Raw genomic sequence first — 27,507 nt, 5'->3', positions numbered from 1 at the left:
GTCCTTGGGAAGCAAGGGAAACCCTTTACCTGGTCTCATCCACAAAACAAATTCAAGTGCATATGGTGGAAGAGATAGAAAGTGATATCTAATGCCCTCATCTATATCTCCCGTGGGCTTCATGAGGCAACATCCCAAGAGATATTGGTACAATGACTACTAGTGGTAGAAAAATTTAACCAAAGTGTCAACTTATGCTCTATCATCCTCCCTGAGACTCACCTACCACTCCTGACCATCTCTGCCAACACTGGTTCTCTGTCCTCTCTACAAGCCCCACTGGCTTTCCATACCCGGTGCTATATGCTGAGCCATGTGCTGTGGCAATGGCCCACCAGACATCATCAGAAATTGGGCAGGGAATGAGAAGCCGTCCTGCCACTTGTTTTTCTGCCAATTTTCTTTCCTTGGTGGACGTATATATAACCAAACTGCCTTCTTTATCTGATGGTATGATGTGCCAGGTATTTGCTTTTGTATGCAAGATTCTTCCTAATTCAGGATATTGTCTATCAGATGGCCCCCATTATATCATGTGCATAAACACTGATCAGGAATGGGTCAAGATCCTGAAGATATTGGGGTTTAGTAAATTCTTGGGCTTGGAAGTAGAATATAGAAAGACGTTTTCATGTACTTACACACAACACTATATTCACCATCCTTTTCTGTTTTGTCAGTAACCAGAGAAATTTCAGTACACTTTCCATCCACTCTGTAAAACAGAATAAGCTGACATCCCAGAGTATTGATGGACTGGCTCTCTCACACTCTACTTATGAGTTTCTGATTCCACTTAACTGTTGAACACTTTGGGGGTGCAGTTTCCAAAGAGCTTTTATTTGCATTACTTCACTTCAGGTGACACTTTAAGAATGAATCAATGGTTTCCATCACTGGTCTTCTGCCACCATTTCCCACTATTACTACAAACACCTGGTTAGATAATTAGCCACAGACTTGCCATGGGCCGACCTCTCAGAAAAGTGCTCTACAAACCTTATCTCACATGGTCCTTGCCAAACAGCACAAGGGAATTATTATTATCCTCTTTACCCAAGGGAAAGTTGGGGTGGAAAGAGATGAAGTTTCTTGGTCATACAGGTAGTAAGAGAGAGGTTCAAGGGAGAGATAGGGTGCCAATTCCAAATCTTGTGCTCCAAACCTATGCCACACTCCTTTTGCTTCTGAAACTTTCTACCCCTTACTCCTCTACTCCTGCTTTAATATATTTCTGTCATGATTCTTTTCTCTGAGTCTAGAAAAGGCCCAGGTTCTCTAGGTTCTGGATCAGTGTGAGGAAATGGGCTCTGATTTTGAGTACAGAGCCGGGATGTATGTGTACGCCTCTGTGCCCCACGCAGAGGTCCAACACCATATTCAGACTCTCCCAAGTGAAAAAGGCCACACTTACTTTGTATACATGTTAAAGAGCAGAGAAGAATTGCTCAGGACTTCGATGTGTTTCACAAAAACTCTCATGCTACCACCTTCTTCTATCTTTTCCCTGACATCAGAGGCCAAGAGAATGGAATACCAATATCCAGAAATCTGCAATAAATCAATAAAATGATTGGGTAAGAAAAGAGGAAAGGGAACACCACAGAGACACACGTGTCTCTGTGAACCCTGGCCTGTGGGCTGGGACTCCTGATGGTGACATGAACATGGAATTAGACCTAAGGTCAATTGGTGCCACATCTAGGGCTCTTTCGACTGTCCCTCCAGGGAGAAGAGAGGTCCCCCAAACATTGCCATCTTTTCACATGGGACAACTGCTCTTAGTGGAAAGTCTGATCACCAGCCCTCCAGTATGGCCATGTTGCCCCAGATTCCTCCATACCACCCCCCAGGTACGAAGCTACTGCACTCTACCAACTTTACCTTCGAATCATCAAAGTTTCTTCTCACAACATCATTTCCTTCCTCAAAGGCACAGACTAGAGTCAGCCCCAGACCCAGCAACAACAGCTTCATCTTGGCAGGAGATGGTACTGTCTTCCCCACAGTCGCTGAGAGGGAGTCTCTCCTGGATGGTGGCTCCACTCCCCAGCTCCTCTGTTTTTGTATCTGGTCTGGATCTGTTTTTTTTTTTTTTTTTGTCCAGGGGACACCACCTTTCCTCCTCCCACTCCATGAAATGGTCTGTCATTCACTGGTGTGGAGCCAAGAATTGTTCTTGCCCTTTTGAAACTTGGCAGTCTCATCTCTTTTAGATCTACTTGGTGGCCTTAAATTTCCGAAAACATATACACAAGAAAAATAGTGGGGGAAAAAAAAGAGCTGCCTTTTGGAACCAAATTTAACCATGGATCTGGCTTGAAATCAGAAAGGCGATGATGTGTGGTGGGAACGCATTGTAACTGGGAAGAGGGGTGTGTAGGGGTCTATATTCGACCACTCACATAGTGAGTGTGCAGAATTGGGCATGCCGCTCCATTGTTATTAATTTCAAAAGCAAAGAAACTATCTCTACCAAAGATGATCGTACCTTTCATGAAACATTAAAATAGAGTTGATCAAAGTAGGATCAAATAAAATAATGAAATATGGTTTCTGGTATTCAGTATATTTTAATTTATTTTCCTTATTCTCCAAACCACTGTGGTTTCCCCCTTCCCCCACAATGAACGGACAAATTGTTTAACCCCGTGTATACCTCACTAGACCACAGGGCCTTGTAAGAGAGGTGGAGAAGTGCAAGATGTCATCTGTTCCTGCAGGCAACCTTCAACAGAGATGGGGAAATGCTTCATCTCCTCAATGAAAACTTGATTCTACAAGCGTATGAAATAACCCAACTGAGCAAGACTAAGTCCAAACCATCATAGGTCAGAAAAGGGATAACACGGAGGAGGTGGTATCAGGTAGAAAGGGCTTAAGAACCTGGCTTTGGAATTAATGTAGATCTGGGCTTCCTTCCTATCTCTGCCATTCTGAAGCCATAAGGCTTCAAAATCTATTCTTCAAAATCTATTCTTCCAAAATCTATTCCTCATAGATTACTATAGGGATTCGATGGGATGATGTGTGTAGAACCCTCAGTGTAATGTCTGGCACATACTGGTCAGAGAATTATTCCTGGAGAAGGTGGGACTTGGCATAGGTCTTGAAAGTTAGGGAGGGTAAGAAGATGCGGAGGGCATGTGGCAAGAGCGTTGCAGGTGAGTAGGGTCTTCGCCCCCAGCTGGGGCTTGTCAAACGCTGTGGTTCATTTATACCTTGCACCTTGCCCCCTTCTGCACTTCCCCCCAAAACAGAAAGAGGCTGGTGTCATGGACGGGGCTGTGCACAAGGCAGTGAACCTAGGAACTGTGGCATTCTATCTGCAGCTCCACTGAAAGAGGCACTTCAGGAACACCTGGGTGGCTCACTCGGTTAAGTATCTCACTCTTGATTTTGGCTCAGGTCATGATCTCAGGGTCCTGAGATAGAGCCCCACATCAGGCTCTGTGCTCAGTGCAGAGTCTGCTTGAGATTCTCTCTCTCTCTCTCCCTTCTCCTGCTGTGCTAGCTCCCTCGCTCTTTCTCTCAAATAAATAAATAAATAAATCTTAAAAAAAAAAAAAAGGTCACGCCAGCCCCTGTGACTATTCTTAATTCCTAATTCCTGCTCAACCAGCGTCCAGGCACTGGGATTTTGAGTTCTATGTAACTTTAGCCACTATTGGTTGGCTATGGGTTTTCCTGCCCCTTGATGGAAGACTTGACCTTGAATTGGTGGCAAAGGCTGTGTACATTACTTCCTCCATTCGCTTAAGCAACGTAACTATCACAGTAGGGACTTTTTTTTTGCTAGAAACTGAAAAATAGATTTTAAATTTATATGAAAACGCAAAGGGTCTAGAATAGCCAAGACAAATTTGGAAATGATGAACAAGTTGGAAGATTAACAATATTCTATTTCAAGATTTTTAAATAAAACTACCATAAGAAAGACAGTGTGGTATTAGCATGAGCAACACCTATATGAATGACTGACTAATTTTTGTCATAGGATATGATAGTTTTAACAAATGATGCTATAACAGTTGGCTATCCATGCAGTGAGATGAATTTCAATCCTTACATCATATACAAAACTTAACACAAAATGGATCATAGACATAAACTGGAAACCTAAAACTACAAACTTTTCAAACAGAACAGAGGAGAAAATATCTGTCACCCTATGTTAGGCAAAGATTTTCTAGATACAATACCAAAAGGATGAGTCCTAAAACAGCAATTTCATAAATAGGATAGCATCAAAATTAAATAGTTCTGTTCTATAAAAGTCACAAAAGAATGAAAGAGACAATTTGGGAGAAAACACTTGCAATAATATATATATATATATATATATATATATATATGTATACATTTTTTTATTTGCAAGACAATAGTAATGAAGATGAGGAATAAAAGGGGAAAGACTAAAATGTGATTTGACTCAATTAAAGACTAACCACTTAAACCCAGGAGCAGAGACAGAATTTCTTCCCTTCAGATGAGTGGAACATAAGCTTTAATAGACATCTGTCCTTTCCCAGTCCAGTGGAGAAGGAGAGAGAGGGTCTCTGGGAAGTCAAGGTTTTGTGGAGAAAGAGCTGAGAATGGACTTGTCCTTCCAGCTTAGGGGCCCCAAGACGTGGACCCCTTCCCTTCTGCTAGGGGACAAACAGCACCTCTGATGAGGCCGTCTCGGCCAGCACAATGACAGCAGATGGGCTAAGGGTACTTTTTTTTGCCTCTGACGCTGTATTGGGAAGCTAGTCTTTGTACCTTATCTTTTATGGGATCAGCTGAGTAAGGTCCTGACTCTTGTCACAGTCATTCCAGGGATGAACTGCCTAGGCCCCAAATATCTACCGATCTTTTAAGACCAGAGAGCAAATAGTCAATCCGATAGCCACATTTCAAACATGAAGCCTGAATCCAAACTGCTATATTACGGTAAAGTTGCATCAGCAACTTTTATATTTAAGGCTTTCAGGCTTCATCAAACTTAGGAACAATCTGGTAATCAAAGAAAGAAGGTCTTGTTCAAAGTCACATTTGTTCAAGGATGGGATTGTGCCAGAATTCACTCACCAAGGCAAATAGTTACAATGAGGAGGCAACAGTACAAATATCATCTGTCCAAGAGCCTGATATACAAAAACAATATTTTAATGTCAGAAATAGAGTCATAACTCAGTATTAGATAAGTGCTTTATAAATATTCTTTCATTTAATCCTCATAGGAGCTTTATATGATAGGGATTATCCTGTTTTACAGAGGTGTGCACTAAGATTCAGAGAGGTTAAGTAAACAGACCAGGATCACACGGTCAGTCTGTAGGAGAACCCGTATTTGAAGCTAAGACTGTCTGATCCCAGAACCCCGACTCTTAAGACTTCATCTGTCGAAGATTAAAGCTTGATGTTTCTAACATGAAGGACAAATGGAACAGGAACAAGCAATGCTTTAGACACTCAGAGGCATCTGCCTGGTGGTTACAACTGGGGAAGCCACATGCGGATTTCTCAGAAACGTACAAATCTGGGTGGAGCCGCCAAGAGTCTGACCCAGTGAAGAGCATGTAACAACTCTTCTTAGTAAATGGATATTTGCTAATTGAATGGATGATATGAAAAGACTGTTCTTCTTATAAGGAATTAGGAGGTACTTCCATACCAAAGAGGAAAAGTTCTTCCCTTTCATTCATGGCTTCAAATGAAGAACCCGGTCACCAACACATTAGGACTTCCTCACACAACACCAGATACAGGATATTTTATAAGTGATCCAAGAGAAGGGTGACAGTCTTCCATGTGGTTGAGAAACGATTGGTCTACATTGTGACTCAGCGTGTGGGCAAGGGGCTTATGGAATCCATATCTGAATGGATAACAATCCATTTAGAGCCAGGCAACTTGACTGAAACAAACTGGCTGACTGGCAATGGACTTAGTGACCTTGTCTTCAGTCATACTTTCAATGAATTGAACAGATCACTCACTGAGAAAGCCAGTGGGAACATCCAAGCCGTGTTATATAATATCAAAACATTCTCAGTGCCAAGAATAGGAAGAAACACAAGCTTATTTAATTCATGTGCCAGAATGGAAGTATTTTTTGGTCCCTAGCACCCAGCGTGATTATTTATTCTCTTGGTACCAACTCAAATCCAGTTCAAAAATATCCACGCCCTTTATGAATGAAAGGTTGGTTGGGGCTAACAACATACCATCTGTGTCAGCTGGGTCCTCTGGAAAGCAGATACTGAGACAGATTTGGGGTGTAAAAGGCTTACCAGAGAGCAACATTTGTGAAAGGAAAAAGGAGGAGGCAGGATTACAGAGGATTAGGAAAAGGTGACATAAATCCAACAAAAGTTGTCAGCCCAGTGGGAAGCTCTGAAGGATGTTGGAAAAGTCCTGCATCAGGCAGAAATTAGATAGGACTTTGTACCACAGTCATGTTCGGTCATTGGCTGGAGTCACCTCAAGAAGACCAGTACCTCAGCTCAAGAACTGAGGCAAATCTAAGCAGTGGAGGCTGTCAGCTAACCACACTCCTCACAGCTCAGCCAGGAGCCCTTTCTTGGAGGGGGAATCTGAGCAATGACTCTCCACGTCTGGCACACCATCTTAGTATCCAGAAATGAGGAGTCTCCTCAAAAGAGGTCTATAGTTCTCGTCCCACATAAGGTAGAATCAGAAGTGAAAGCAGAATCTTTTCCTAATTTCTTTTCTTTTTTTGGGTTGGAGTTCCTTTTTTTAATTTAAAATCAATTTCTAATGTCAAGTTTCTACCCAGCATGAGGGCTCCCTCTAGGTCAGAAAACCAATAATCCCAGTGATTCACTGGGATTATTATTATTATTAATTATAATTTATAATTTACTTAGTAATTTAATTATAATTTAATAATTTAATTTAAAATCAATTTCTAATGTCAAGTTTCTACCCAGCATGAGGGCTCCCTCTAGGTCAGAAAACCAATAATCCCAGTGATCCACTGGGATTATTAATTATTATTATTAATTATAATTTATAAGTTACTTAGTAATTTAATTATAATTTAATAATTTAATTTAAAATCAATTTCTAATGTCAAGTTCCTACCCCAGCATGAGGGATCCCTCTAGGTCAGAAAACCAATAATCCCAGTGATCCACTGGGATTATTAATTATTAATTAATTATTAATCCAGAGCCACTCATTAAAATTCAGCAAGTACTTATGTGCACATGGCCCCAAGTTACCCAGAGAGTCAACTTTCCATTGAAAAGATAATAGTGACTTTGGAGTCAGAAAAACTTGGATTCAAATTCTGACTACAGTGAACCCCTGTCAGCCTCCCTTTCCTCAAAGAGTTGTTGCAAAGGTAACATGAAAAGGTTTAGAAAGTGTTAGAATGCAATAGGTTCCCAGAAAATATTAGTCCTTGCACTCTCTTCTCTCCTCTTCTGAGGCCAGAGACCATGTTTTATAAAAACAGGCACGAGATCACTTTACTCCACCGCTCAAAATCCTCATCTTCCCATTCCTCCTAGAAAAACCATCCAAAGGGCTCGTGGTGTTGACCTCTCCAAGCCCAGCCTCGTGACCCCGTCCGCAAATTCAGATGGCATTCTTAACAAAAATCCTAGAAGCTCAGAAATGATGGCAAAATAACTTCACACTCGTGAGAGAATGTAATTTTGAACAGTTTACAAAATCCAGCCAAACTCTCAAATGTAGAAATAGGATCAACACTGTTTCACCTATGAAAAGTTGAACATATTCACTTCCACGAATCATTTATCGAGAAGTTTCTGGAGGAAGAGAGTCACAAAATGAGGAAGGAAGCAAAGAAAAAGAAAGATGTGGACCCAGGATGGTACACAAGAGAAGCAAAGGGAGAGCCATGAATAATGGGAAAGGAACATTCTCAGACAAGAGCAAGTACCTGACTGGAGACGGGCTTAAGCGCCAGGATTGCGCCTCGGAGTTTAAAAGAAGGAGGAGGAGGAGAAGGAAGATAAAACAGGAAGAAAAGAAATAATTTAAAGGCAATTTATACTTCCACTACATACTTAACGAATTAAGACAGAGATACATAAGGAAAGTAAAACTACAAAATAGTAAGCAACTCTAAGGAAAATGGATGTTTCTGGAAGAAAAGATGTGTAATAACATTACACCACTGAGTTCCAGTATAAGTGATATTAAGAGGGACCACATAAGGTAAGGCTGTGAGTGCAGCCACCTGTCTGGAAGTTTGCGAGCCCAGGCCGATACTGATGCTCTTTACCCATGGGAGCGTTTTTTTACTACAAGTAGCCCCAGACGGGCTGGAGACTCACACTTCTGGGTGTGTGCATGGCCCAGAGCCCTGCGGTGCACCTGGCTCAGTGGGTCATTGATCCATGCTCTGCTCTGCACTCCGGCAGCAGGGATTGACCTGTAAACCGACAGGCGGATCACATGGACGGGGCTGTGCACCCATGTGCTTCTGGGCAGGGCTCGTTTCCCCGGGATGAGGCCCACTGGGACAAGGAGCAGGTGCATGGACAGAGGATGTTCGCACAATAAGTATGTCTGCCATTCCTCGCTCTCCGTTTGCATATGGTGTTCCCCATGTCCCACGAACAAGGATCGCAGTGGACCCACGGTGAGTAGAAAGGAATTCCGTGAGACTCAAGAAAGGTGGAGTGTGTTGTATGGACAAGTGAGGAAATACAGGTGCTGACGACCAAAGAGAGGCCGAGCTTTCTGTTCCAAGGAGAAACTCGCTTCCCTCTCAGCAAGAAGCCAGTGGTGGTGTAAGAAATACAAAAGACATCAAGGAACCGCATCTTGTCCTTTTTCATTAGAGATACATCCCTGCATTTACTAATGCTGAAAATTATGACAAAGACAGGAAAGAAAAGGTAGCGTGACATGGAGATCCTTTAGGGTAAGTGGTCCTTACTCACTCATCCGGAAGCTGGACAGAGAGCGTGTTCGTGGAATGCACACATGTCAAGAAATGAAATGAAAAGTGAGTTAGTTTTGTGTGGCATTCTTCTACTGTTCTGGGAGAATGAAATGCATCTGCATACATGAATTACAAAACCCAACTCGTTTAATTTTGGTCATTCTACATAGGCACTGAATGTTATTTATTGCATTTAAAGCCAACATTGCACAATAGGAAGATGAAAATTTATGCTAATAAATTACAATGAAGACCACAGGAAGGAAAAAAAACCCCTGTTCTACTGTTGTACCTTTCAGGGTACAGTTTCCCTGCCTTTTTGAAGATTTTATTTATTTGTTTGTCAGAGAGAGAGAAAGAGAGAGAGAGAGCACGCACAAGCAGGCAGAGTGGCAGGCAGGGACAGAGAGAAGCAGGCTCCCTGCTGAGCAAGGAGCCTGATGTGAGACTCCATCCCAGGATGCTGGGATCATGACCCAAGCCAAAGGCAGCAGCTTAACCGACTGAGCCACCCAGGCGTCCCTCCCTGCTTTCTTGAACATGGATTCCTGACTTTTCATTCTGCACTGGGCCCCACAAATTAGTTAGCCAGTTCTGCTTCTGAGGTCCAGTTCCCTTGGCATTTTTCATTAGTGTCTTCTTGTTTCCTTCTCTCTCCTCACTTTGCCTCAACTACATTAACCAGTCATTGTCTAATTTTTCCTCGTTTTTTCCAGAGAATGATGATTCTGACTTAAATGTTAGTTCTACTACCTTCCTATTTTACACATCACTAATCTCTTATTTTTATTCTGTCCTTTCTTTATCTTGATGTTTTTGTGGGCTTTTTGAGATGGGAATTGAAAGAATCTGTGTCCTCCCATTCTAACTGACACACCCTACAGTCTAAATTCTGACTTCCTATCCACTGCTAAGCCAGCAGAGCTCTCCCTGGCCCTGGAGCTCCATTTTAAAATGAGAGGCAAATCTCCTTTTCTCCGCGGGTGAATCCACAATTGCCTAAAGACACGGCCCAGGGAGGCTGCAGTTGAGGCTGGTGGCCGCTAGGCGGAGACAAAGCACGCGTGCGTGGGGCCACCGCTTCCAGCGCGACCCCACGGGGGTCTAATTAGTTGTCCGCCAGACTTCCTGAGCGAAGTTAGCCCCCCCACCCGCTCTTTTCCGTCTCTCTCTCCCACGGGGCCCTCGCCAAGCCCTGGAAGTCGGCCAAAGAGACCAGTCGAGAAACCCCTTGGGCGCCGGGAAGAAAATGGGGATCCAGAAAAGAACGCCAGGCGGGGCGAACGTGCCCCAACCCAGGGGAGACTGGGGCCACCGGCGCAGGACGGCAGGAGGGCCCGCGCTCGGCTCCGCAGGGTGCGGTGTGCCCGTGAGCGCGTGTGTTCACGCACGGGGTCATCCGGCTCTGGCGAGGACCGCGAGGGGCCTCAAGGCCCATCACTTGGTGGCAGGATCGCAGGAGGCAGGGACCGGTTTCGAGGCCTCCCGGGCTTAAATGAAGTCATCCAGGGCTTGGTACCAGCGCCGCCCGAAGGGGCAGCCAGAGCCCGGCTCAAAGAGGAAATCACGGGGCACCTGGGTAGCTCCATGGGTTAAAGCCTCTGCCTTAGGCTCGGGTCATGATCTCAGGGTCCTGGGATCACGCCCCGCTTGGACTCTGCTCAGCGGGGAGCCTGCTTCCTCCTCTCTCTCTGCCTGCCTCTCTGCCTACTTGGGATCTCTCTCCCTCTCTGTTAAATAAATAAATAAAATCTTAAAAAAAAAAAAATCACAACAAAATTAGAGATGCTCAGGTCGGTTAAATAACAATGAAGATGTGTCATATCAAAATCTGGGGTGAGGGGTGCCGCTAATGCCCTGTTTGGAAGAATATTGTAGTTATAAATGCTTTTCTTTTGAGAAGAGAATTCTAAAAATCAGTGCCCTAACGTTTCACTTTATGAGGCTCGTGGAAGAGCGAAGTAAACTCAAAATAAATTGAGGCGGTGGGTGCTGCCTGCAGGGCTCCACCGCTCCTCTCCGTTGGTCTCCTTGTGCCTCTCAGTGTTGGGATGCTGGCCCTGGCACGTCCTCTCTGGGGGCAGGGGTGGTTGGGCCGGTGCCGTGCTGGTGGGCGGGCGGGGGCGTCCTGCCAGGGCGCACTGGGAGAGTTCAGTTAAAGCCCCAGTCCCACATGGTGGTGGTTTCTACCCATAGGGATCTTTTCAACCCCCGCTGGTCTCACTTTGAGAGGAGTAAGATGGAGAAAGTCCCCAAAGCAGCTCTGGAACCCTCCAGATCTTTGTCACCAACTTCTCTTTGTGCTGTTAAAAATGGCTTTAAAGAGACCGCTTAGGTGAGACACACAAGCTTTAACACTTTATCAAGTGGCCAGTCTCCTTTTGGAGAACTGCAAAATGGGGCAAAAAGCAAAATATAATTTAATGACTGGTCCATTTTTTCTCCACCATTTTGGGATGCTACTGTTCCCATAAACTAAATTCTCACATATTTTTCTGTTTTCTATTGTCCAGATCCAATGGTTTCATCTGCAGTGTACCAACTATTTTGTTTCCTACAGACTCCTATTTGAACTGCTTGGAGGGCAAGCCCCATTTGTTGCTCCTAATTAACATTCTTTTAGTTATTCAAATATACTTATATTTAGTGTGCTAAATTTTATTTTAAAATCCCATTGAATGACAAGGATGCTGAGACAATTAAATGCTGGAAATAGTCTTTTCAACAAAGGTGCTGGGATAACTGAATATCCACATGCCAAAGAATAATGGTGGACCCCTACCTCATACCATATACAAAAAAGTTACCTCGAAATGGATAATAGACCTAACAGTAAGCGCTAAAACTGTTAAACTGTTGGAAGAAAACACATAACTCTTCAACTTTGGGTTACAACAAAGGGACAAACAATAAAAGAAAAAAATAGGTAAGCTGGACTATATAAAAATTAAGACCTTTTCTGCTTCAAATATCATCAAAGAAAACACGCAGAACAGAAAAAAAATTGCAAATTACATTTATAAGGGTTTAGTATCCAGTATAAAGAACTCTTAAAATTCAACAAACAGACAATAATCTAATTTAAAATGGGCAAAGGATCTGGAAAAACATTTCCCCAAAGAAAATATATATCTATGTGTATTTATAAAAATATTTATGAAAAATACACCTATTGTATGTGTGTGGAAAAATTTATTAAAATATACATGTAACGGAGAAAACAAGTATTGATGAGGATGTGGAAAAATAAGAACCCTCATGTTTCTGGTGGGCTTGTAAAATGATGCAACTGCTTTAGAAAATAATCTGACATTTCCTCAAGAAGATAAACATAGAGTTAACTTGTGACTCAACAATTTCACTTCCAGGTATATACCCAAGAAAACTAAAAACACGTCCATACAAAAATTTATACATGAGTGTTTACAGCAGCATTATTCACAATAACCAAAAAATGGGAACAATTGAAACGACCATAAACTAATGAATGGAAAACAAAATCTGGTAGACCCATACGATGGAATTTTATTCCACCATGACAAGAAATTAAGTACTGATGCTTGTTACAACATGGATGGACCTTGAAAATATTAATGCTAAGTGAAAGCCAGTCACAAAAGGACACACATTCTGTTATTTAACTGATATGAAAAGGCTAGAGTAGACAAATCCACAAAAATAGAGTAGATGAGTAGTGACCAGGGGCTGTAGGGAGAAGGGCAATGGGGAATTACTGCTAACGAGGTGGTGAAATGTTCTGTAATTAGATGATGGTACCACAACTCTGAATATACTAACCACCACTGAATTGTACTTTAAAAGAGCAAAATTTTTGGTGTGAGAATAACACTTCAATAAAACTGTTCCTTTTTTAAAACTCCATTGATTTGATTTAAATTTACAAATCAAAGATAAATTTTAAACAAATTGACATCTTTATATTATTTTTCAAATACATTTCTTCATTTATTACATTATTCTATGTTCTTCTGGAAATTTTTCTCCTATAAACATCTCTTGGATTTTTCTTATTCCTGGTATTTTTAGATTTTTTGTCAATATTGTGACTGTCACTTTTCGTATTGCATTTTCTATTTTTCTACTTAAGATAGTTTTTTATTTACACATTCTTGACAGACTATATATCTCCACCTTACAAGTTCTAATTAGATGTTCTTTTTATTTATTTATTTGACAGAGAGGAAGAGAGAGAGAGCACAAGCAGGCAGAGTGGCAGGCAGAGGGAGAGGGAGAAGCAGGCTGCCCACTGAGCAGGGAGTCTGATGCAGGACTCTATCCCAGGACCCTGGGATCATGACCTGAGCTGAAGACAGCTGCTCAACCAACTGAGCCACCAAGGTGCCCCTTTAGTTAGATTTTCTAGTCACCAAACATACCATCTCAAATGATGTCAGTTCTTTCAAATATTACTAGCTCAATTTTTTCTCTTATTAAGTTATCTGGGACCTTCAGAGGAATGCCAATAGTACTGACATCAAACATCATTTCTCACTCCTCTTTCTGATAAGTGCTTCTGACTATTGATAATGTTTACATAGGTTTCTAATAAATATCCTTTATCAACATAAGTTAGGTTTCCTTCTATCCCTAATTTATTTTTTTTTTTAGATTTTATTTATTTGTCAGAGAAAGAGAGGGAGAGCGAGTGAGCACAGGCAGACAGAATGGCAGGCAGAGGCAGAGGGAGAAGCAGGCTCCTTGCCAAGCAAGGACACTTGGGATCATGAACTGAGCCGAAGGCAGCTGCCCAACCAACTGAGCCACCCAGGCGTCCCTCTATCCCTAATTTAAAAAACACCAAATACCTGTAGAACTTTGCCAAATATTTTTATATCATCTGCTAAGTAAATTCTCTTTATTTTAATGTACATTTCTACTTTTGAACTAGTTTGGAAGTCCTATGATATATCTCAGTATTGATTTTACAAAACAGATTTGGCTTGTTATTCATTGAATTAGAAAATTTGACTTTCCTTTTATTTATATTTATATTCCTTTTCTTATAGATATTGCTTTTTCCCTTTCTTTCCCATTGTCCCTCTTGCTAGAGTTTGTCTATTGGCTCATCAAACATATTTTTGTACCTATTTCATTGATGTGTACTTTTATATTTATTGAGGCATTTCTTTTATTTTCCTTGGTTTTACATCATTATTCTGTTTCCTTTTTCTGTAATGTAATATATAACTTATGCCTTAATTTTATTATTTTCTAATAACTGTCTTTTTTCTGTTTGGCTTTATCCTTTAACAGAAAAGTTACTTACAAAATTATTCTGTGATTTTTAAATAAGTTTTGTGTTGCCATTTTAACATTCATATTTACTTTTTTTTTTTTTTAATTTGACGGACAGAGGTCACGAGTGGGGAGAGAAGCAGGCAGAGGAGAGGGAGAAGCAGGCTCCCCGCTAAGCAGAGAGCCCGATGCGGGGCTCAATCCCAGGACCCTGGGATCATGACCTGAGCCGAAGGCAGAGGCTTTAACCCATTGAGCCACCCAGGCGCCCCTTATATCTACTTCTTATCTTATTGTGGTTTTAAAAAAATGGGAAGGGTTGACTATTTCCCTTAGGAAGAGTTTAGTATTTTCTTTGTAGACATATTTTTTAATGGACCATATACCATATATGTACACAAATATATAAAAATATATGTATATACACTTTAGTGTATATATATTTTATATATATTATATATTATTATATTTATATATATTTTATATTTAAAGTGTATACACTTTAGTGTATATATATTTTAATGGAATATATGTATATATATACACACATACCTATTTCTAGTATTCATGGAATATTTTTAATGGACTATGTATATATATGATACACTTTGGCAAGAAACTACACACACACACACACACACATATATTCCATTAAAAATATTTCATGAATACTAGAAAATAATGCACATTTTTCTGTGACGTATTCTCTTATATGGCTATTAGACAAACTTGTTAATTTAAAAAACTCAAACCTGCTATAAAGGTGCTTCTTTAACAGTGAAGAATAACATGAGAATTACTAAAAGGATAACAGATGATATATAAACAATTTTCATCATCCCACTAAAACTTTGTGCCTGAAAAACCTTTAATTATAAGCAAATAAATAAATATGTAACAAATTATTTCTAAAAATAATTTTCCAAATATGTTTTTAAAAACAAACCATGTTGGGGATAATTCCATTATAAATTTTTATCTGAACGAGAACACATTTTCAGGATTAATTGCAAGAACAATGCTTTTTCTCAGTACAAACAAAATGAACATTTTGCCTAAAGTTTTTCTTGCATTAACAATCCTGGAATTTCTTACCACTGAGTGTTCAGGTATAAGTGATGACCTATGGCTGCAGCTCCCCACATGCATTACTTTGATAGGATTTCATTTCTAAAATGAGTTCTTTGATGTTGAATTAAAGATGTACTATGACAGAAACATCACTACATTTATTACATTTATAAGGTTTCTCCCCTGTGTGTGTTTGCTTATGTTTAGTAAGGGCTGAACTTAAACTGAAAGATTTCGCACATTCATCACACTGGTAGGGTTTCTCTCCTGTATGAGTTCTCTGATGTCGAACTAGTGATGTTCTATAGCAAAATAGTTTTTGACATAGATTACATAGATAGGGCTTCTCACCAGAATGAATTTTTAGATGTTCAGTAAGGTGTGTGCTTCTGCTGAAGGTTTTTCCACATTCCTTACAAACGTAAGGTTTCTCTCCAGTATGAGATCTCTGGTGTTCAGTAAGATGTGCACTCTGACTGAAGGCCTTTCCCCATTCATTACATTCATAGGGTTTCTCTCCAGTATGAATTCTCTGATGTTGAATGAAGGCTGGGGTATGACTGAAGGCTTTTCCACATTTCGTGCATTTATAGGGTCTTTCTCCGGTGTGAGTTCTCTGATGTCGGATTAGTGATGTGCTGTGGCAAAAAGCCTTCCGACATTTCTTACACTGGTAGGATTTTTCCCCAGAATGAATTCCCTGATGTTCAATAAGATGTGTGCTCCGGCTGAAGGTTTTCCCACATTCAATATAAGCATATGGCTTCTTCCCAGTATGAATTCTGTGATGTTGAGTAAGGGCTGAAATATGACTGAAAGTCTTCCCACATTCATTGCAAGGATAGGGTTTTTCTCCAGTATGAATTCTCTCATGATTTCTAAGGGATGACCAATGACTAAAAGTTTTTTCACATTTGCTACACTTGTAAGGTTTCTCCCCAGTATGGACTCTTTGATGTTGAATAAGATTAGTGCTCTCACTAAAAGCTTTTCCACATTCATTGCATTCATAAGGTTTCTCTCCAGTATGTATTCTTTGATGCTGAATAAAATTAGTGTTCCGGCTAAAGGATTTACCACACAGTTTACATTCATGCTTCTCTCTTGTACAAATTTTCTTAGGTTCCATTAGTGCTGAACTATGGCTTTACATTTAAACTTTTTCCAGAATAAGTAAGGTTTGAGATAAAAATGCATCCTTGCTTATATCTAATAAATTGTTTTCCATCTATGAGTTGCCTTTCTAAAAAAAAATGGACTGACCCCTATGCTTTAAGCTTCTATGATTTACATCATAATTATGTCACAATTATCTTTAGAAGCTCTCAGTTTGAAAAGAGTTGAGCTCAGGTTAAATATTTCCTGAAAATTATTATATTAATGATTTTCCTAACTGAGTGTCCTTGTAATTCACTTTTACTAGTGTTTCTCAAGTTGGTTATCAAATTCCAATTCTTCTATTACAAAGTTTTAGGAACCATCGTTTAGAAAAATGTCTAACATTATGCCATGACACTATTCTTTTTCAGAAGCTTTCTGCTTTGGAGTTGATGTTCTGACTCTGGATATAGTATCCAGGATTAAGGAAAAGACAGTCTCTCTTCCCTCTGGAATATAAAAGGAAAAAACAAAACTCGCTTATCAATAACAGAAAAAATAATAATAATAATAATGAACCAGTGCTGTGATGAAACAAAAGATTATACAGTATGAGTCCTGATTAATATGGAAGTCTAAAAAAGGGAAGGAGCAATACAGATAGGAGAGTAAAAGAAATGGAAACATCGAGACAAAATATATATAACACAAAAAAACCAGACACAGGAAAGTACATGACATGAAAAAGTCAGTGACATTAATTCAAATGAATGTCTTTGGAAAGCAGAGATTAAAAAAATAAGAAAGGAAAAGTGAAATGTGACGATAAGAAAAACTCTGACAAACACAGAAATTCAATACCACATAGTAGGAGATAGGAAAACTAAAGTTTTTAGTAGCAAAATGATAAATAGTAAATGTTTTAGATGAAGATGCTTCTTAATTTTATTTAAAGTGAATAACAAGGCTATTGAATTCAGTAAAAAGGATAAAATAAGTGCTATGGGCCTGGACTGGGATAATACTAGCAATAACTTAGTGCAGGAGTAAATCTAAAACATAAAAAAGAGGAAAGAAATTTTTTAAAACACCGACACTGATTATGGGGACTTTTTACAAAATGAAGTTTATAAGGATACAAGTTTCTTTGCCAATAATTTTGGCACTAATGGTTGTACTAATTGTTGTACTAATAGAGGAACTAACAGTACCCTAATAGTGGTACTAGTGACAGAAATATTGAAAGTAAAAGGAGGTGGCTTAGTGTAAGTCGGTGATTTCATTTTTCATAATATTGCGTCTAAAGTGATTTAAAGTGAAGTGGGACATTTAATGGAGACACACTCTAAGCAAGAAAACTATGGGGACAGGATTCAAATGCAATATTTGGAATGAAAAAAACATTTCAGGGAGTTAATGACATGGAAGGATTATAAAGATATCAGAATGCACGGACTCTCTGAGATAAAAAATAAACAAGTAGAAAGTAAACCTTAAAAACATGTGCAATTATGCTAAGGCAAAAGTAAAGCTAATTAAAAAACATTTGAACAACAGCAGCAAAATCAACTGATGTCACAGAAGCAAAGAAAAAACATCGAATGCAGCAGAAACTCTTGACTACAGAAAGGACTAAGAACAGGATGCTATCAAGAAAGAACTCAAGATTCAGGAGTGTCTTCCAAATAATGTTAGTATAAAAATAGAAGATAATAATCTACTTCAAAGACTACAACAGAATAGGAATGGAGGCCGTTAGCTACAAGTGCAGCAAGCCTGGTAATGAAAGGAGAGAATAAAATTGAAAGGTGGATAAAAATTAAATTATGTTATGCAAGGAGTTCTTTTAAAAGAAAAACTTTTGGGACGCCTGGGTGGCTCAGTTGGTTAAGCAGCTGCATTCGGCTCAGGTCATGATCCCAGCGTCCTGGGATCAAGCCCCACATCGGCCTCCTTGCTCAGCAGGGAGCCTGCTTCTCCCTCTGCCTCTGCCTGCCACTCTGTCTGCCTGTACTCGCTCTCTTTCCCTCTCTCTCTCTGATAAATAAAAAATCTTTTAAAAAAATAAATAAAAGAAAAACTTTTGGTGCGCCTGGGTGGCTTAGTGGATTAAAGCCTCTGCCTTCAGCTCGGGTCATGATCCCAGGGTCTTGGGATCCAGCCCCGCATCGGGCTCTCTGCTCGGCAGGGAGCCTGCTTCCTCCTCTCTCTCTCTGCCTGCCTCTCTGCCTACTTGTGATCTCTGTCAAATAAATAAATAAAATCTTTAAAAGAAAAACTCTTGACTGTTGGAAGCTAGAACTGAGAATGACTGGATTATGAAATAATTAATAAATCAAGGTCTTAAAACCTTGATGAATGGAAAAGAATGGAGTCTGGGGTACAGAAGGACAGACTAATTAGCAGTAGAAGAGCTGATATCTATTTCTCTAAGATCACAGAGTTACGTAAGAAGATGGATAAAGATATGCAGATATGAAGCTGATATTTGAACTAGATGAACTAAGTTTTTGACACCGATTAAAGGACTCTGGGCAGTGGGCACTAACCAATATTTCTAAATCTACCTCCTGGTACCAATGTTGTTACTACCATTAGCACAATGGACAGATGGACTGTTACTTACAAGGATTTCTATCTATTTGGTTGTTACTTAGCTATCTGATTTTTTTCTTGGTTAAGTATTCCCCATTTTCTCCTGTTATCTATAAATAGGGCTCTTCCTACTTAAAAGATAACATCCAATTTAAAAAGCTGATATCCCATTCTTGGTTTAGGATATAGGCTTGGGGGGTGCCTGGGTGGTTCAGTGGGTTAAGCCGCTGCCTTCGGCTCAGGTCATGATCTCAGGGTTCTGGGATCAAGTCCCGCATCGGGCTCTCTGCTCAGCAGGGAGCCTGCTTCCCTTCCTCTCTCTCTGCCTGTCTCTCTGCCTACTTGTGATCTCTCTCTGTCAAATAAATAAATAAAATATTAAAAAAAAAAAGGATATAGGCTTGGATGTTTATGATGGATCTCATAAGTGTGTCCTAAGCTGTCTTCAGGAACTCTGAGATATAGGAATGTTGATGCTAAGGTGGCAAAATAAAACTATCCATCTACAATGTTTTGAAGAAAAGACATATCTTATCTCTGTACGCAAACAAAATAAAACACCTCTGGTCCCCAAACTCAAAGCCCAATCTCAGATAAACACTTATAAAACATATTTTGACATTTGGGGGAAAAGTTACTGTAATCTGCATTAATTACAAAGCCTTACTTATCTAAGGAGACAAGTCTTCTACAATTGCCATCACATCTCTTACAGTGTCTGATAATGACCTGGTTCTTTTCGTTCCTACAAGGTAAAGTTCACCAGCACCTCCTCCAATGTCCCTGGTTCCTAACACATCAAATAACTACTCACTAAAGGATCATTCATGCAATCATTTATGATGGAAAGAGTAAAGCTAAGAACTGAAAATACCAAAGTGGAGGGCTAGCAAGTTGTTCAAAGATGATTTACAGTTCTAAGTTTAAAAAAAAAAGTGGTTAAAAGTGCATTATTTGGCCACACTACATATCTGTTGAGAGTACAAAGAAGCAAAACAAGAGGAGAGAATGAGAACATTGCAATACGTAAAGGAATAAGGATGGAAGATTTTCCCAACTGATGACTTATAGATTCAAGAAGTCCTAAGCCAAAAGCAAGCCAAATACAAAGAAAAGCATATCCAACGATATCACAGTCGAACTTCTGAAAATCAGGGACAAAAGAAAAATCTTAAAAGCAGTGTAAGAGGGGCACCTGGGTGGCTCAGTGGGTTAAAGCCTCTGCCTTCGGCTCAGGTCATGATATCAGGGTCCTGGGATCAAGCCCTGCATCAGGCTTTCTGCTCAGCAGGGAGCCTGCTTCTCCCCCTCTCTCTCTGCCTGCCTCTCTGCCTACTTGTGATCTCTATCTGATAAATAAATAAAATCTTAAAAAAAAAAAGCAGTGTAAGAAAATAGGCATGGTCACCTCAAAATAGCAACCCTCTGCTCACTTCTCAGCAGTTAAAGAGAACCAACTGAAAATGTACGTTTCTGGATGGAAAGACTCAATATCTTAAAGACGCCAGCACTCTCATGTGAGTTGAAGGTACCCCTCCCCACCCGAATGTGCTGAAGTCCTAACCCTCAGGACCTCAGAATGTGACCTTACTTGGAAAGAGTTGTCAGTACAGATAGATAGAGATGAGGTCATAAGAGAGTAGGGTAAGCCCCTTGTAAGTCATGTGAAGACACAGACACACAGGGAGTACACCAAGTGACCATGAAAGCAGAGATTAGTTATGTAGCTGTAATCAAGAAATGCCAGAGACTGAGGGCAAACTGCCAGAAGTAAGGATTCCCATACAGATTTCAGACGCAGGATAGCCCTCCTGACACCTGGATTTTGGACTTCCAGCCTCCAGAATTATGGGATAATACATCTCTATTGTTTTAAGCCACCCACTTTGTGGTATTTCGCTAAAGCAGCCCTACAAAACTGATATGCCTCCCAATTTTACTTATAGAATATGCATTTTTTTTTCTAAAGATTTTATTTATTTATTTGACAGAGAGAGATCACAAGTAGGCAGAGAGAGAGAAGAGGAAGCAGGCTCCCTGCTGAGCAGAGAGCCTGATGCGGGGCTCGATCCCAGGACCCAGAGACCGTGACCTGAGCCCAAGGCAGCGGCTTAACCCACTGAGCCATCCAGGCGCCCTGCATTTTTCAAAACGAAAACAAAATGAGGCCAAACGGGGATGCACCCATCCTATGTAACAAAATATTGAAACAGGGTAGTCCTGACACAAGAACAGACAGAAAAAATTATGAAAATGAATAATGATCCTAGAAATAGGTCCACTCTTTTTAGGGATGTAATGCATGAGAAATGTGGCATGTCAAATATTTGGGGAAAGATGAAGATTCAATAAATGATCTTAGGACAAGTGGCCTATCCACTGAGGGAAAAAATAAATTTAACATAATTGCCTTAAATTGTTGGTGAATTAGAGTGAAACATTAAAATAACCAGAAAACATATCAGAAAAATATTTTTATAATCTTGCAGTGGGAAAATCCCTTAAAAATGTAAAACCTGGAGGTTATATAGAAAAAGACTAAGATCTGACTATGCAAACCTACAAGGCAATCAATGAAACTAAGAGAAAAGCTATACTGAAAGTAAATATTCACAACTTAATAAAACAAAAGGATTATTAGCTGTATTATATAGAATTTCTATAAGTCAATTAGGAGAAAATATAATACAATACAAATGTGAGCAAAGAAAACAAACAGAAAAATTACAGAAGAAACACAAATGGCCAAAACAAATGAAAAGATTTTCAACCTCACTTTTAATCATGGGAACACAAATTAAAATGAGACCTCATTTTTCAAACATCAGATTGGCAAAAATGTTAAAATACAGATAATATCCTGTATTGCTTATGTATGTGGGGAAACGGGTGCTCTCATACAACATTAAGTGGGTTTTTAAACTGCAATAGCCTTTCAGGGAGGGGATTTTTTCTGAAAAGGACACTTATTTATATGTATTAAAGTCTCATTACAATCACACCAAATTTATCTTTGTTCCAATCATATATTTTAATAATAATTATGTTACCAGCAAAAATTAACCTGTGGCACATTATACTTCCTCTATTATTATCTTTATTATACTTCAGTGTTCTACTTTCAATGTTCTCTTTTTCTTCCTAGAGTACAATCTTCTTGAGGACAGTGACACTGTCTAACTTACTCTTCTGTCTTTAGCTCCACACACAGAACCTGGCATGTATAACACACCCAATAAATATTTCTTGAGTGAGTGAGACTTCTCTCGATTCCCAGTCCAGTGGCCTTCATACAACAGTATGATGCCAGTTACACCTGCTCCCTTAAAGTAGTATGACTTAAGACACTATTCTTCCCTATGTCTTAAGAGTCAATCAAAGTATACAGACTATATTATGATATTACCATAAAAAATTCAGAGTGAACAGGATTAGGATCCTAAAATATCATCTGATCTGTCCCCCTTCTATGCAGACCTACCTACAGCTAAACCATCAGAAATTAGATTTTTCATGCCAGCATTTATGGAACATCTTCTAACTGCAAAGGAAGTTTAGAGTTCATGTTTCCTGTGGTCAGCTTTCCTATTTCTGGGCAAGGACTATAATCACCTATTTTTTTTTAAAGCCCCATGTACTTGGTAGGGTGCATTTTGGATGTTTCAGTGAGCACTTGTTGATTGAATTCTACAAATTGATATTTATTCCTTTTGTAGCTTACTTTCTGGAAGCCTGCATCTCTGAATTCCAAACTATACCTCTGCTGTTGCTGAACCTGTGAGATTTCTGGATCTGAGCAGCCAGACAGAACCCATGACAAGCCCCCAAAAATGTCATCATAGACCCTGTCTCTCTTCCTAGTATACTGGTGACCTGACATCTGTCATTAAAACTCTCTGTGGTTACTGTTCTCTCAACTCAGAACCATCCCCACAATTCAGCCAGGCAAAGATAGTGACTCTTGCTAATCTTTCCCATGTTCCTCAGATCATCTAACTGTGAATTCTTTGTTTGTTTGTTTTTTTTGTGGGGGCTGACTCTGATATTGTTAGAGAAGTAGAGACAAGAAGATGAACACAGGACCAGATGCTAGAGGCTTTTACCTTCAGAACCTTGCAAACAAGGTCACGATATCAGGCATTTGAGCTAGAAAGAGGTTTGGGAAACATGACAACTAATTCCCTAGTTTTCCCAAGACACAATTCAAGCCAGCAGGAGTTAAGAAATTGGCCTAAGGTCACATAGCTAGCCACGGGCAGCGCTAGCACTATAGCCTCTCTCCCATTCTCAAGTTCAGAATTATTTCTCTCCGTTTAAAAATCGTCCAAATGACAAGAATGACCAAAAGTGTATTCTGAATTATCAGTCAAATTCAGAGATAAATATTATTTAAAAATCAGGGGTTTAGAGGTCTTAGCAATGGGCTATTCAAGTTTTCCTGAATCTTTCTAAAGACATGAATATATTATAAACTAAGTGTTGAAATATTGATGAACATAACAATGTATCCATTTTTAATCAAACAGGTAGATAGCTGTAAACTTTTTTTTAAAGATTTTATTTATTTATTTGACAGAGATCACAAGTAGGCAGAGAGGCAGGCGGTGGGGTAGGGGTGGGGGGGAAGCAGGCTCCCCACTGAGCAGAGAGCCTGATGACGTGGCGCTCGAACCCAGGACCCTGGGTCATGACCTGAACCAAAGGCAAAGGCTTTAACCCACTGAGCCACCCAGGCGCCCAGCTGTAAACATTTTAAATGGACAGCCTCCCAGCTGACATGCAACTTGAATGCCTGTTAAGCAACTCTCCACTCATAAATGACAATGAGATCCGTACACAACTGAAATCAATATGCATTTCAATGGTCTTAGCCCAAGCTGATAATACAGATATCAAAGCTTTGAGAATTGCCTAGGTGTCTTGTCTTTTCTATGTTTGAAATAAACTAAACTGAAAATGAGACACACTTGGAAGAGAAGGAAATTCTATACATTTAGCTGTTTCAAGAGGGCATAGTGGAGCTTTTCGAACAGAAATCCCTTGGAAGTCAAGAAAGATAGACGCATGAACCTGTAGAGATTTCTTCCAAGGTATAACAGTGTTGGTGGATAATATATCATTTATAATTTTTTAAACCCGCATTTGAATTTTTCTGGAAAAATTACTGTTCTCGATATATCTATTTAAAAAAAATGTATGAACAACAGAACTACCAAGAATTTTACCCAATGATTATCCCAGACACTGGTCTGGGTACATGAGAAGTGGGATCTAATGCACAAGTAGAGGGGTTGGCCATAAATGAGAGGAAAGACTACATGGAAATACTTCTAGAAAGGTTGGTGAATGTGAGGGTGGAGAGCCTTTGGAAGTTCTTTTCTGGCTGTTCTCTTCTCTCAGTGAAACAGGAAGCAGGATCATCACCGGAGGGTGATCATGCGGAAGGACCTGGAGGTCTGATGTGAGTAACATGTTAGTTACTGCCACATAGTTGGCAGGAACGGGAGAGTAAAGAAAACAGAGAAATAGGGGCACCTGGGTGGCTCAGTGGGTTAAGCCTCCGCCTTCAACTCAGGTCATGATCTCAGGATCCTGGGATCCAGGCTCTCTGCTCCGCAGGTAGCCTGCTCCCCACCCCCTGCCTGCCTCTCTGCCTGCTTGTGATCTCTGTCAAATAAATAAATAAAATCTTAAAAAAAAAAAAAGAAAAGAAAAGAAAACAGGGAAATCATCTTTCACCTGGATTGCTGCCTTAGTTCCTAACTAAATGTCCTATGTCTGCTCCTGCATGGGAGGAGCCATCTAATACATAACATATAAGCCAAATCAGGTCACTTCTCTCCTCAAAATCCTCCAACAAAAATTGGTAAATTGCATGTAAATTATACCACAGTAGAGCTGATTAAACAATAACTACTATAGCCAACTGCCTGTGGCTTCTCCTCTCACTTTGAGTAAAAGCCAAATTCCTACACAGCCCTGTGTGATCTGGATCCCTCTTACCTTTCCCAACATCTACTATGCTGTTACTCTTCTGTCCACAATGGCCTGCATAAAGGCTTAACACATTTGAACCTCTGGGCCTTTGCAATTGCTGTTCTCTCTGCCTAAGAACCCCCAGCCCAACCTCATATATGTGCAATGCTCACCTTCCCATTTTCTTAAAAAGTCTCTACTCAATGTCACACTCATGAAATAACAGGTGTCCTTGGCTCTCCCTAAACCTGTTACTCTAGTGTAGTTTCCTCGGCAAGCCACTATCTGACACACTTATATTTACTTGTTTATTGTCTGTGTGCCCACCCTAGACATTAGTTCTGTGTACACAGGGACTTTGCTTTGTTCACTGCTGTATCCCCAGTGCTTCAAACATTACCTGGCAAAAAAGCAGGCCCTCCATTAACATTTATTCAATGAGTTTAAGAAAGAAAGACCTTTCCTCCCACTGGGCAAAGAGATGATATTTCAGGAAAGGAAAAGTAAAACCAAGTTGCATTAAGATATACTTGTATGTTTTATGTGCACAAAGTTGCCAGACAGGCTCAAGAAAGTTTGCCACGTGGAGTGAAGTGTGAGATGGAAAAAAGCCTGCTGTTTCCTCAGTCTCAATTCTCAAATGCTTCTCATAAGTGAGCATCTTGTTACACTAGGATTTATTTCAATATTTAAAGAATATATTTGGGGAGTGCCTGGGTGGCTCAGTCAGTTAGGTGTCTGCCTTCAGCCCAGGCCCTGATCCTAGGGTCCAGGGACTGAGTCCCATATCAGGATCCCTGCTCTATGGGGAGTCTGCTTCTCCTTCTGCCTCTCCACTCATTCTCTCAATCCCTCTCTCCCTCAAATAAAGAAATAAAATCTTTTTTAAATGGTTGTCTTATAAAAAAGTAAAGAACATATTTGGGTACATTTATACATGTATTACTGCATAATTGCATACATTAATGTGTACATATAAATTATGAGCAGTTTAAGAAAATTTCAAAGGATATTTAACAACATGTGATTTTTCAAACTTCAGGTAGGCACTTTAGAAATTAAAACCAGCTTAAGGTACAAACTGGCCTTGAAAGTTTTGCTCACCAAAGACTATGTGGTCAGATCTTTCTTCTTAATGCCATCTTGCCTAGTCAACTAGAGACCTGAGAAGGCAGAGCTGAAAAAGACAAGGGCGTTGAGAAATCGGGATTGTCTTTATGGGAACCCTGACTATCTAGATTGTGAATGAGAACAATCACTGCTCTTCATAGCCCACAGAAAGTAGGGAAGCAATTCCACAGCTTCTTACAGAAGAGGCTTCAGAAATCTGCCTATAAAACAACAAACCAAAAAATCTCTGGAGAAACTGCTTTTCAGAAGAAAGAGCAAAGAAATGGATATCAGAAGACCTAGATCCTACATTTGGGGGATGGGGGGGGGGTGCTACTAAGTTCCTAGATCAGTTTTCTTCTAACTCCCAAACAAGGTCTGGAGCGGCCGTCCCTGCCCCTTTGAGTACCTGATCACAGCCAAAAGACCCGCAGCCCCACGCTCCGTGCTCGTGACCTACCCCCAGCTCCCAACCCACAAGTGACAGCCCAAACCGCGACCCTTAGGGCTGGGATGCCCAGCCAGAGCTCTGCCTCCCTCCAATCAAGACACAGCCCTATACCCGCTAAAACCCAATGCGGAGACCAGGTGACCCCCTTGCACTGAACTCAGACGTGAATCCGGACCTCCAATTCTCCCATCTTTCTTCCGCCCCCGCCCCTGAGCCGGGAAGACGCGCTTTCCAGCCCCTCGCGCCCCTGCCCCACCCTCCGGGGTCGTGAGGTGTCCTGAGCAGAGATCCCTCCCCAATTACCACCGGGGTGCAGGCGTCAAGGAAAGAACAATCTCACCAGGCCAAGGAGAAATGAACTTCCCCCGACTATCCAGAGCCCCCTATCCCGCAAGCCAGGAAGCGCGCCTGCGCACGCGGCCGCCTAGAACTACATTTCCCAGCATGCTCTGCAAAGGCCGTGCGTCCGCAAGCGGCATCTCCTACCCGCTTCGGAGTTGCCTTTAGGTCTCCTGGCTACTTGGAAGCGGGGGTGGCCTTCTTCCGTTATTTAAGTAAAAAGGAAAAAGGGATGGAAGAAAACTTTTTTCTTTTGCAACAGGCAAATATGAATCCGAAAGGATGCATGTTTTTCGTTAACCTTTTCATAAAAGGAACGCCTATTCACTATATTAATAGATGAATATAATCTTTTATTCAACAAGTAAGTTAAAAATGGAGGGAAAAAAACAACCCCAAACTAGATGGAATTCCTTAACAAAGACATAATCACTATAAACAATGGTATAGACACAGTATTCTAAAAGTAAGTCTCACAGTCCCATTCTTCGTTGGGATTTGGGGCTTTTTTCAGGACTAGTATGCATAGTCTAGACCCTTTGTAATGGTATTTTATTTTCATTTCAACTCAAAATTCTCTTTTTAAAATTTTTTTCAAAAATTTTTTATTATTTATTTATTATTATTTTATTATTTATACTTATTACTTATTTATTATTGTTTTATATTTTATTTTTAAATT

General features: G+C 40.2%; 2 protein-coding genes across 3 annotated transcripts in view; both read right to left on the bottom strand.

Annotated features, from left to right (window-relative positions):
- LCN9 (lipocalin 9) overlaps window positions 1–26,907 on the bottom strand; it is a 33,138-nt gene extending 6,231 nt beyond the window's left edge. The window contains exons 1-4 of one of the 2 annotated variants that reach the window (XM_059412224.1): window positions 26,827–26,907; window positions 26,030–26,102; window positions 1,415–1,551; window positions 642–715 (exon numbers count right to left, since the gene is read on the bottom strand). In XM_059412224.1, coding sequence (XP_059268207.1) covers window positions 642–715; window positions 1,415–1,482 — 142 coding nt within the window. In that variant the 5' untranslated portion in view covers window positions 1,483–1,551; window positions 26,030–26,102; window positions 26,827–26,907. The remainder of the gene's footprint in view (window positions 1–641; window positions 716–1,414; window positions 1,552–26,029; window positions 26,103–26,826) is intronic. The other variant, XM_059412225.1, reaches the window with a different exon arrangement.
- Window positions 15,098–16,842, bottom strand: ZNF883 (zinc finger protein 883). The gene has a single exon (XM_059412223.1). The coding sequence runs from the start codon at window positions 16,383–16,385 to the stop codon at window positions 15,381–15,383; it is 1,005 nt and encodes a 334-aa protein (XP_059268206.1). The 5' UTR covers window positions 16,386–16,842; the 3' UTR covers window positions 15,098–15,380.
- Window positions 26,908–27,507: the final 600 nt, after the last annotated feature.

The sequence above is a fragment of the Mustela nigripes genome, chromosome 9 (assembly GCF_022355385.1).
Source record: "Mustela nigripes isolate SB6536 chromosome 9, MUSNIG.SB6536, whole genome shotgun sequence".
In the NCBI taxonomy this organism is placed as follows: domain Eukaryota; kingdom Metazoa; phylum Chordata; class Mammalia; order Carnivora; family Mustelidae; genus Mustela; species Mustela nigripes.
Note: the sequence above shows the minus strand (reverse complement) of the source record. Positions and strands in the feature narration are given on the sequence as shown.